Genomic DNA, 12,245 nt, shown 5'->3' on the forward strand with positions numbered 1-12,245 from the left:
GTCTTTCAATCGCAGCAGGTACTGACACCTATGCAGATTCTTCCCTGACCACACTCTGTAAGAAAATGCCCTCTTTGAATCATAAAGTGGCAAGATAAACAAATGACAACATCAGAGCAATTAACAGTCCTACTAACAAGTGGCTATTTTATTAAAGCAAGGAAGAGACAAGAAGATATTCTCCTACAAGGCAAAGAAGAGCCTTATTTCAGATCTGGAACCTGGCAGATAACCGCCACTATTTCCCTTGCATGGATATGCACAGAAGAACATCTCCCCGCTGTACGGCCCCAGCCACTTCTCCTCCTTACCTTGCTGTTCCGGGAGCTGCTTCTCTTTGCCCTTGGCACTGCCCAAAACTCCAGCCACACTGGGCTTCTGCACCAGAGGAACGGGCAAATTGAGCAGAGAGCCGCTGCGGTTCAGCCCTGAGAACGGAAGCAAGAGTGCACTGAAGAGACTGGGGAGCTGCTACCCTGAAAGGCAGTTAGGGGTCCAGGCAGGCCACCGGGCCAACTTACCTTGCTGGGCGTTGTAGGCAGTGGCATTCCGGGTCATGCTGGAGGGCAGCCAGCCGGCCAGACTGGCTCGCTGGGTTTTGGTCCCCTTGTGCTTGATGTCCTCCCCGTTCCAGATCACGTCGTCCTCCCACTGCAGTTGGGTGACCATGAGGAAGTGCTCGTCGGCCAGCAGCTCGTCCTTCTCAGCCTCAGTGCTCTGCGAAGGCAAAACACAAGCCGTGACGGCACCGGCAGGCTCGCTTCCCCCTCCTCCTGCCTGAAGAGAGGCAAACAGCTCCTGTTTGGGGCCCTCCCTCCCCACTCACCTCCTGCTCCTCCTCCTCCTCCTCCTCGGTGGGATCTTTCAGCTTGAAGCCATAGTCAAAGCCACTGCCATCCTCAGGGATGTCCAGCATGTCGTACCAAAGTTGGGCTGGCCCATAGCGCCATTCCGCCACCTTGGGCCTGGTATCTGCCACTTTGTCTGGATCTCCCGTAGACTGGGAGAACTTGGACTCCACGGGGGCCATCATGGTGATCTGAAGGACAAGAGGCAGCTGCAAGGTCAGGCAAGGCGACTCCCGGAGGACTGAGGACGCACCAATTCCCACTCTGCATCTGGCCTTGCGCCCTTCTTGCCAGGACGTCGGCAGAGGCACCTTCCTCCTACTGCAACGTAGACCAGTGGTTCCCAAAGTGGGCGGTACCGCCCCCTTGGGGGCGGTGGGATTGCATAGGGGGGCGTCAAGAAGCAAGGGGGTCTCTTAACGCCTCTCCAGAAGGTCTTAAAACCCACTGACATTTTTATGGGAGAAGGTAGTTTGGTCCCAAGCCATATAGGGGAAGAATCCACAGATGTATTAATACTGTTTAAGAAGAGTCCTTTTAACGGTGAATTGAAATGTTTCAAAAGCACCAAAACGCTAATGAAGAGACATACCCTGCTTGGTGTGCCCCGCCATGCAGGCTGCAAAACAGAGGCGTTTGCTCTCTTTTCCCTCCCTCCCTCAGCAAGCAGGCGGCAGGTGCTTTGGATTTTGAATAAATATTCAATTAATTGTTACTGTTTTGAATTTTATTGTTATTATCTTCCTTAGTGGGTGGTTGAAAACCGCTATTCTGAATAATGATTTTTATAGTGTAGGGTAGGGGGCACTGGGCATGAGTTTGTGGAACCAAGGGGGCAGTGACCTGAAAAAGTTTGGGAACTACTGACGTAGACGGACGCCCTGCCCTCCCCAGCGCTCTCGTGGTGTAGCAAAGAGGCCCTCCGGCACGAACACACACCCCTTCCACCAAGGGCCCTCTCCATTTCCACCGACTCACCTCATCATCAGAAAGGCACTGCTCTGGAGGCGGAGGCGGGGCATATTCGTATTCCCAGGGAGATTTCCCTTCCACGCCTGCCTCGGTCATGGTTTCTCCCTCCTGGATCTGCACTTCCGGGATTAATTCCCGGTGCTTCTTTTTGCGCTTCCTGCGGGCACTCCGCCAGACAGATGGGATGTTCTTCCCGGGGCCAAAGAGGCGCAGGAACCGCAACACCTAGGAGAAGGAGAAGGACGAGAGAGAGAAGGAAAGGTTGGGGTGCACAAGTGACTGGCAGAGGGTCTCAATGCAGAGCGAAGTTCAGCATCAGGCCCCTTGTCTCTCTGCCACTCTGGCTGCCTGGACTACAGCTTCCACCAGCCTTAGCCATGATGGTCAGTAATGAGGGAAGATGGGAGTTGCAGGCCAAAAGATTTGGAGGGCCACCCCTGGCCTAGAGGAACAAAGAGCACCAGGCTGGTAGGCAGAGCCAGGAAAGCATCCTGACTCTGCCAACACAGAACATAAGAAGAGCTGTGCTGGATGAGACCAAAGGTCCATCTAGTCCAGCATTCTGTTCGCACAGTGGCCCACCAGCTGTTGGCCAGGAACCAACAAGCAAAACCCTAGTGCAACAGCATGCACTACCTCCTACCCATGTTCCCCAGCACCTGGTGCACATAGGCTTACTGCCTTTGCTACTGGAGGTAGCACGTAACCATCAGAGCTAGTAGCCATTGATAGCCTTCTCCTCCTCCAGGAATTTATCCAACCCCCTTTTAAAGCCATCCAAATTGGTGGCCATCACTACATCTTGTGGTAGTTTAACTACGCGCTGTGTAAAGAAGACTTTCCTTTTATCTGTCCTGAATCTCCCACCAATCAGCTTCATGACCCCCACTGGGTTCTAGCATTGCGAGAGAGGGAGCATCAGCCAGAGCGAACCACAATCAGTTCCTCTCCCCAAGCAGACTTTTGGGACACCCCATCCACCTTGCTACTCTTGGGACTTTAGGAATGTATCCACCTCTCGGAAGGGATGCCCGTCAGTACAAGAAGGTGCTGACGAAGACCAACCTTCTCTGGCTGAGTTCTCCACAGTCATAATGCATAACTCTAGGATCCTTCCCTAGGAACCCTCCAATAGGGAAGCGAGGGGTAACAGAAAGTCTAGAGCAAATCCCAGTAACACATTCAGGCAACAAGCATTGAAAGAAAAAGGTGGGGAGACACAGAACCAATTCAGCCACGTTTCCAGCCTTCCAACACAAAACGAAGCCTTTTGCTCAGGGCACCCCACCTTTTCCATTGGGTCTCTGCCTCAAGCCCTACCTTGCCTGGCCGAAATTCAGGGAAGAGCTCCGTTACGCTGGGTAGCACTCTGGTGGCATCTCGCTGCATGATCCCTGCAAGTGGCAGCGTGAGCTTGCCTTCCTTGGAATCGGCCTTCCTCGAGTCCTGAGACCCCGTCTCTGATTCGGAATCAGAAGAGCTGCTGAAATCCGACTTCTCCGAAGCAACGGACGACGAAGCAATGATGGAGGGCAGAATGATACCACCACTATCTTCAGGCCCTGGAAGACAGCAAGTCTCTCAGCAAAAAGATAAATAAAATCCTGGCTCTCTAACTGCAAAACGACAGAAGCAAAACCAGAGCTGCGGGCGTTTTGGCACACCATCTCAAACGGAATCTGAAATCTTGAGTATCTCAGCTTACATTTATATAGGGGGGGTGGGGGGAGAGAAGCTTCTTTAAAGGATCCGATCCAGGTGGCCCCTGCATTCAAGACATTTTAAATTTTCAGAAGGCCAATCCTCCCAAGTAGACTCCACATATATATATATATATTGATTGAAAAAATTGTGGTCTGCTTTTTCACAAAACTCAAATTGGTTTACACTAAAAAAAAAAAGAAACAAAAAGCAAAATAAAAAACAAAAACCACAAGTACCATCAAAATAAAATCTCACATAAGCCAAGAAAGCCACAAAGAATGCAAATTCACTAAGGTTTGACAAACCAGGAAGCCTTGTTCATTGGAATTGGAAACAGCTCACACAATTATGCCTGGCAATTGATGGGTTAAACAACCCAGGAATTGCCATCATGGCATGTGAAGCCAGGGGGAGGGGTGTCACAGTCTCCCTGAGTTCCAAATGCTGAAGACAAACAGCAGGTAACACTAGTCCTTACCTTCACACCTCCCTTTATGAACATCAAAGAAGCATCCAGCTGGATGCTAATGGAAACAGAACGTTGGACTAGATCACAGGTGACCATTGGCCAGGCTGCCTGTGACTAATGGGAACTGGAGCCCAACAACTTAAGAAGGGGAATAAATTCCCAACCCCTGGACTAAATGAATCTTGGACTGACCCAAAAAGACTTTTTTTTTAATGTTTTCAAACAAACACTCAGATGCACACTTCTATGGCAACAGCCCCATAACTTGCAAGTTCCTTCCCTCCGGCGCTAAGACAGACCTCCAGACCTCAGCCAGAGGAAGAGCAAGCAAATGAGCTTCAGAAACTAGGTTAAAGGACTACCTTGACGGTATTCTTCTCTTTTAAAAGCTAAAAGGGGGTTAAATGCCAATTATCATAGAATCATAGAACAGCAGAGTTGGAAGTCTGAAGCCACGGATGTTGCCCTTTGCTCCTGACTTATCATAGAATCATAGAATAGCAGAGTTGGAAGGGGCCTACAAGGCCATCGAGTCCAACCCCCTGCCCAATGCAGGAACCCACCCCAAAGCATCCCCGACAGATGGTTGCCCAGCCGCCTCCCGAATGCCTCCAGTGTAGGAGAGCTCACAACCTCCCCAGGCAACCAACTCCACCGTCATACTGCTCTAACAGTCAGGAAGTTTTTCCTGATGTCCAGCTGGAATCCGGCCTCCCCCAACTCGAGCCCGCCATTCCGCATCCTGCACCCTGGGAGGATCGAGAAGAGACTCTGGCCCTCCTCTGTGCGACAACCTTTTAAGTATTTGAAGAGTGCCATCATGTCTCCCCTCAATCTTCTCTTCTCTGGACTAAACATGCCCAGTTCTTTCAGCCCCTCCCCACAGGGCCCCGCCTCCAGATCCCTGACCATCCTGGCCGCCCTCCTCTGAACACGCTCCAGCCCGTCCGTGCCCCCCCGCCCGAACTGTGGAGCCCAGAACTGGAAGCAACACTCCAGATGAGGCCCAACCAGTGCCGAAGAGAGAGGAACCAGCACCCCACGCGACCCGGAAGCCACACTTCCACCAATGCAGCCCAAAACAGTATCTGCCCCCCCTGCAGCCACATTAGCCTTTGCCACGGCTGTTCTAGAAGCACACAAATGCTTGAACGCCATGAGCTAGCACTCCAGGATTCACAGCCCGCCAATCCCTCAGGGGCACATACACACCAGAGCCACCTGAATCCTTTTCATCCTCTTTTTTCAACGGCACTGGAGGTGGAGGAGGAGGCATCAGCTTGGAATCAATATCTTCTGAGTCAGCATCATAGTCGTCATCGTCATCTGAAGAAAAAAGAGGGAACTCACCAGGCAGCCATCATGTCACAACTTTGGCTCATGGTCCTTGTTAGAATCTAACTGCACAAACATTCCAAGATGACCAGGGCACATCCTCCACCACCCAACCAGCTCCACTTCCACCAGATTTCCCTGCCCTCAACTACTCATGCATTCATTTGCTGATATATAATATTCAGGTTTCCCTTCGGAACAAAACTCCCAGGGCAATTTACAATTGATAATAAAACCTTTTAAAAAGCAAAGAAGAGGATATCAAAAATCTTTGCTTTGACATATAATCCCTTGATTATTGTCTAGCTAAACTCTTTTGTTCTTTGTCTGCTTTTAGTCCCTGTATTGCTTAATACGTGTAAACACCCCTTGTTCATTATGGAATGCTATTATTATTTGGTTTAATTCTTATTAAATACTTATTAATTATATAAATGAAATTTTTTTAAAAAAAAAGTAGAAAAAAGAACAAAGAAAAAAAGCAAAGAAAAAACAGCTATAAAACGCATCGGAGTTATATTATCGTACGAACACCAGTTTAGAAAACCTGCTGAAAGACATGTGGAAATAAAGTCTTCATCTAGCACCAAAAAGACATTAAACTCGGTATCAAGTAAGTTTCTCTGGGGAGAGAATTCCAAAGACAGAATGCTTTCTCTCTAGTCAGCCTGTAGGGTGACCCTATGAAAAGGAGGACAGGGCTCCTGTATCTTTAACAGTTGTATTGAAAAGGGAATTTCAGCAGGTGTCATTTGCATATATGGAGAACCTGGTGAAATTTCCTCTTCATCACACCAGTTAAAGCTGCAGGTGCCCTGCCCTCTTTTAAATCTGGTCACTCTAGTATAGCTCCTGCACTTTTAACTGTTGTGATGAAGAGGGAATTTCAGCAGGTTCTCCATATATACAAATGACACCTGCTGAAATTCCCTTTTCTATGCAACTGCTAAAGATACAGGAGCCCTGTCCTCCTTTACATATGGTCACCCTAGACAGTCAACACCAGCCTCAAATGAGAAACAGAGGATTTAGGCAAATTCGTATGGCAGAAGGCGGTCTCTGAAGTAGCCAACCCCTGAGCCGTATTTGCAACATTAAGATTTGAAATAGGAAGAAGTGAAAGTAACCAAGGGAATTAGTCACTTGTGTTTTCTAAAACCTTTCCCCTTTTCCCCCTGTGCCCATGTTTAAAGTTGAGACATCAGCTACAGGAATGGAAAGATGCAGGGCTAAAAACACCGGCTTAATGCAATCTTCCTCACTATCAGCTCCTGGATTGGGACCAGGAGGTAGAGAAGGTACAGCAACACCAAAGCTTACTATGCAAACCTGACTCCTCTGAGTGAATGCTTGTCGGGGCTGAAATCTGATTTAGGATAGTTATTATTAAAGGTGCAGAATGCTAAAGGGGAACAGCAAGAGATAGCCAGGATAAGTGATAATATGAAACTATTGATCAGAAAAACAGTTAATCAGTCAGCATCAGATTAAAGAGTTATACCAAAGGGAATAAAAGAAAGCTGCTGTCAACAATTACCTGCCCTCTGAACTGGCTGAAGGTTGCCCATTGCCTGGCGGTACCTGCGGCTCTCATCTTCAGCCACCTCGGTAATATCAGAATAATCAACAGCATCTTCAGTGCTCTTAACCCAGCCTGTAGGAAGGGTGAAATGAGAGAAAACACCCAATCACACAAAACGTAACAGATCCAACAGGCAACAGCTTTCTCCCGTCACATCCACTATGCACATATTTGTCAGGGCCATACAAAGCGCAGCATGAAGCCCAGAAGACCAAACTCAGAAAGGGAAAAAGCAAAGCAAGGAAAGATGTATTTTTGCTTGGACACCAAGACCAGGCTCTCCTCCTTCCTTCTGTCTCAATCGCCCCATACAGAGATGGTGAAAGTAATAAAGGAAGACATCACACTTTTTTAATTTTATTTTTTTATCCAGGCAGGGCTTAATTTATGCCAGGATACTCTCAACTCCTGGATTTAGCACTGGGTCCAAGACAGTTAAAATAAAACATCTCTAATTGAGGATCAAGAGGTCTAATCAAGACTCTGACATGCTTGTTCTCAGCTCATCCGATACCACTTACTCTACTGGTGCACGGCTGTTTTGCACCAGTGACCAAACTCATACTGGGAAGTTTCTTAAGTGTAGTTCTGATACCCACCAAGAAACCCATGTAGTCATTCTTGGTGTAGATTTTGGAGGATAGGAAAGCAACCATCATCAGAGCATTCACTCAATCAGTTGGACCCATATTTAACACACATACGGGAGTCAGTTTGTCTGAGGGAGCTCCCCCACCCGATCAGTAGAGCAAAAGGGTTTCTCACCTTCTTCATCTAGTTGGGATCCGTCGGTCTCAGAGGAATCGTCTTCAGCAGCTGTAATTTCAGTGATGAGGCTCCCCAGGCCCAGTGCCCCAAGTCCAGCCAAATGGTTTTTGGATTCCTGGAGTGAGAGAGACAGAAAGAGAACAATATTTGGCCAGGAGGGAAAGGGACCTTAGGATAGTATTTTGGAATGTGGTTGGGAAGCCACACTGCAGTGTTTTTAGACCACAGCAGTATAACGTAGGTAACATGTAGCCAGGAATAGCTAACAAAAATACATGTTGGGAACCTAGAAAATACGAGGCAGTTGTTTGGTGGGCTGAGTCAATGTTTTGCATGCAGCAATCCCCAGGTTTAAGCCCAGCACTTCCAGTTAAAATGAAACAATTTTCCCCAAGCATGGAAGGTTGGGGGGAATCCTCTACTGAGACTCTAGAAAGCTACTGCCAGTTAAAGTAGCCAGCACTGGGTTAGACTTAATGGGAATTAACAAAAACGCTTACAGATCCATCATTTTTAAAGGTAAAGAGATGAAACTCAGCACCATGATAGCTCTTAAGGAGGGCTTTAGCCATGCAAAGTTTGAAACAAATCCATTCATCCATTGATTTTTAGGAATTTTTAAAAGTTTTAAAATTATTTTTTTAAAAAAACTTGGGGCTGGACACACACCCTTGGGGGCCAACCATGTTGTCCTCCTTTTTGGTTTCCAAAATGTGGTTACCCTAAGTTAGACCAACGATCTCTCATATGTTCATACATATTTGAAGGCCATTGGCTGGGTGCTAGAGAAGATGCTGTGCTGGAACAATGTCCCAGATACAATCCTTGACATCTCAGGCCACAGGGCTAGAACAAAGATCCGTTTCCACCTGAGAACTTGCACAGGTGCTGCCAGTCACAGGAAATACCATTCACCTAGATCAGCCTTCCCAAAACTGGTACCCTCCAAATGTTTTGGATTACAACTCACGGCATTCCTAACACTAGCCATGCTAGCTGGGGTTGATGGTAGTTGGAGTCCCAAACATCTGGAGGGCACCAGGTTGGGGAAGGTTGGACTAGATGGACCCAATGGTTTGACACGTTATAAGGCAGCATCCTGTTTTCATTATTTTGGAGAAGTGGCCATAGGTCACTGACAGAACATATGCTTTGTCCACAAAAAGTCTCAAATTAAAAATGGATGGCAAGTACCAGGACTGGTGGAAAGATGGGGCCGCTGCTGCCAGTCAGAACAGCCAATTCTCAAGCCTTCAAAAACCTGGGGCTGGCATTGAACCAGTTTCTCGTGGGACAGGAGCAAAATAGCACCCTCCCAATCATGTTCTCTAGCACCTACTATACACAGGCGTACTGCCTCTGACACTGGAGGCAACCTATAGCCCTCAAGACAAATGACCACTGATAGCTTTATCCTCCATAAATTTGTCTAATTCCCTTTTAAACCCATCCACATTGGCGCCCATCACCACACCTTGTGGAAGAGAATCCTGTAGTTTATGTGCTGTGTGAAGAAGGGCTTCCACTTAACTCTCCCCCCAGTCAGCTTCATGAGGTGACCCCATTGGGTTCTACAATTATGTTAGGAGAGAAGAATGTCTCCCTATCCACTTTCTCCACACCGTGCATAAATTTGTACACCTCTCTCATTTCTCCCTTCGTTTCCCCCCCCCCCAAGGTACACGACCCCAGTCGTTATAACTTTTCCTCATAGGGGGATTCATACAATTGCTAGTCACAAGAACTGTGTCACATCCAGTTTGTCTAGGGTGACCATATGAAAAGGAGGACAGGGCTTCTGTATCTTTAACAGTTGCATAGAAAAGGGAATTTCAGCAGGTGTCATTTGTATATATGGAGAACCTGATGAAATTCCCTCTTCATCACCACAGTTAAAGCTGCAGGAGCTATACTAGAGTGACCAGATTTAAAAGAGGGCAGGGCTCCTGCAGCTTTAAACGTTGTGATAAAGAGGAAATTTCACCAGGTTCCCCATATATACAAATAACGCCTGCTGAAAATCCCTTTTCAATACAAATGTTAAAGATACAGGAGCCCTGTCCTCCTTTTCATAGGGTCACCCTAAGTTTGTCCCCCTGGACGCTTCCCATTTACATGCGCTATGGCTGCTTGACATGATCCTTCTAGGATCTACTGTTCATTTGTTCGCGAGGCTGCTTAGCTGCTATCCAGATTCATGGTTCAGGCTATCCAGGAGCAACTGAAACCCAGGCGAAGACTTTTCTATTGGGCTCCCAGCAGGCCCTCTCGCTTGTGGCCCTCCACGACTTCGCCTACAACTCCCGTGAGCCCTTGCCAGCAGAGGCCATGGTGAGGGATGATGGGAGTTGTAGGCCAAACCAGCCAGAGGGCCACAAGGAGCCCACCCTTTTGCGGCTGTCACGTTACGCCCGCCTGCCGTTGCGTTGTGTGTTCCGCATCCGCGAAGCCGCCCCGGGAGCAGCTGGCCCGACCGAGGCGCCCACCTGGTCCAGCAGCCCTTCCCCCTCCAGCTGGCCCTGCTCGTTGATGTTGCCGAAGAGGAAGCCGGCCAGGGAGAAGGGCGCCGACCGGCCTCCGCCGCCCTCCTCCTCGCTCTCAGAGTCCGACATGCCCGCGCCGCAACAACGACGGCCTCCGGGCCTAGCCGCGCCACCGACGCCTTCACTGCCGTGTTTACACCGGAACCGGAAGCCGCGCCCTTTCGCGGCAAAGCCATCGAGAGCGCGCCGGCGGATAGAGCGCCACCTGCCCTGCCCAGCGCGACGGGAAAGGCCTTGGGGACAGCCAAGCGGGCGACGAGTGGATGGAGCGAGAGTTGATTTCGCCTACAACTCCCATGAGCCCTTGCCAGCAGAGGCCATGGTGAGGGTTGATGGGAGTTGCAGGCAGGTTCCTGGATCAGAAGAACAGGGTGTGTGTGTGTTTCAAATCACATCAATGATGGGAGGTTCAGGACAGACAAAAGAACATGTACGAACAGCAAATAGTTAAATTGTGGATATGATGATGGCCACCAGCGTGGACGCCTTTACAAATAAGGCAAATTCAGGGAGATAATAGAGAGGTCTGCCCATGGCTACTATTCCTGGTGACAGCACAGCATCTAGAGATACTGAACACCAAAAAATCGGGGTGGGGAGAGAATTGGGGAGGTTTGTTTCCTTCATGTGCTGCATGTGGCACACCTAGACTTGAGGCGTCTGGCTGCCAATGGCCCCATCCTGAAATGCTGTCCCCCGACATAAGAACATTAGAAGAGGCTTGCTGGATCAGACCAAGGGTCCATCTAGCCCAGCGTTGTTCCCACAGTGGTCAAACCAGCTGTCGACCAGGAACCCACAAGCAGGACAACAGCACCCTCCTACCCATGTTCCCCAACAACTGGGGTATATAGGTTTACTGCCTCTGATAGAGGAGATCGCATCAGGACTAGTAGCCATTGGTAACATTCTCCTCCAGGCATTTATCCAACTCCCTTTTAAAGCCATCCAAATTGCTAGCCATCACTACATCTTGTGGTAGCAAATTCCAGCTCGACTTGACTACAGCGCTGTGTGAAGAACTTCCTTTTATCTGTCCTGAATCTCCCACCAATCAGCTTCATGGAATGATCCCAAGTTCTGACAGGCTCACCTGGGGCCAGCCAAAGACCATTTTAAAAAAAAATCTTAGCCTTTTAAGAACATCAGAAGCTGCCTTACACTGGATCAAACTGTGAGTCCATCTAGCCCAGTATCCATAATACTGACTAGCAGCAACAGTTCTCAAATGTTTCAGACAGGTCTGTTTTCCAGACCTATCTGGAGATGCTGGGACTGAAATCTGGGAGCACTTGCAATGAGCTGTGGATCCTCCCCTTTATTAAGCTATCTTGTATTACTTCTGTAAGATCTGGTTTCTGTGTATAGCATATCCTTAGTTTATTGTAAGCAACCATGTTAACTTCAATGGAAGGGGAGAGTATATACATTTTAATAATCGATTTTAAAACTGGCTGTCTGCTGTAGGAATCATTGCTGGACCAGAGGCTCGGGCCTTTGCTGTGATCCAGCAGGGCTCTTATTGGGTTTTTAAGAGATGGGGCAATTGATTTATATGTATACATACATGCCTTTTGGAGGTGACATTCTTACCAGGCTTTCTCCCTCACTGCATGTGCTCACAGAATGCAGGAAAAGGGTTACCCAAGATCAAAGATGAAGCAGAACTAGAGCCAGGGAAGTAGTGCATAGTGTGATTGTCAGCCATTCTAATTTTGGCTAGGCCAGGTTTCTGAAAATCCAGTAGGACAAGGGGACAGAGGACCCTTCTGAAATTGAATAGATGTGATAGTTGAAAATGGGGAAGTGACTATAGCTGCTGCACTGTCTCTGTTTCTAGCCTCTTAGAAAACAGCACTCATGGCCTCCTCTCCAGCTCAGAAAGCAATTCTAGGCATGGCTAGATAGATCCTTCCTCTAAATCTAACTATATTATCAAAATTATAAAACAGAGGAACTTTATTTAAAAAAAATTAAGTGGGGAAGGAATGGTTTTTTGAATTTCATACAACACCAGAATTGCT

The 12,245-nt window shown here is 48.2% G+C and overlaps 1 protein-coding gene across 6 annotated transcripts in view; it reads right to left on the minus strand.

The window, feature by feature from the left end:
• TAF1 (TATA-box binding protein associated factor 1) overlaps nt 1-10,371 on the minus strand; it is a 52,644-nt gene extending 42,273 nt beyond the window's left edge. For all 6 annotated transcript variants that reach the window (XM_063141997.1, XM_063142000.1, XM_063141996.1 and 3 more), the window contains exons 1-9: nt 10,165-10,371; nt 7,676-7,793; nt 6,866-6,982; nt 5,206-5,319; nt 3,141-3,382; nt 1,827-2,045; nt 827-1,039; nt 522-717; nt 312-428 (exon numbers count right to left, since the gene is read on the minus strand). In XM_063141997.1, coding sequence (XP_062998067.1) covers nt 312-428; nt 522-717; nt 827-1,039; nt 1,827-2,045; nt 3,141-3,382; nt 5,206-5,319; nt 6,866-6,982; nt 7,676-7,793; nt 10,165-10,290 — 1,462 coding nt within the window. In that variant the 5' untranslated portion in view covers nt 10,291-10,371. The remainder of the gene's footprint in view (nt 1-311; nt 429-521; nt 718-826; nt 1,040-1,826; nt 2,046-3,140; nt 3,383-5,205; nt 5,320-6,865; nt 6,983-7,675; nt 7,794-10,164) is intronic.
• Nucleotides 10,372-12,245: the final 1,874 nt, after the last annotated feature.

The sequence above is a fragment of the Elgaria multicarinata genome, chromosome 15 (assembly GCF_023053635.1).
Source record: "Elgaria multicarinata webbii isolate HBS135686 ecotype San Diego chromosome 15, rElgMul1.1.pri, whole genome shotgun sequence".
Lineage (NCBI taxonomy): Eukaryota > Metazoa > Chordata > Lepidosauria > Squamata > Anguidae > Elgaria > Elgaria multicarinata.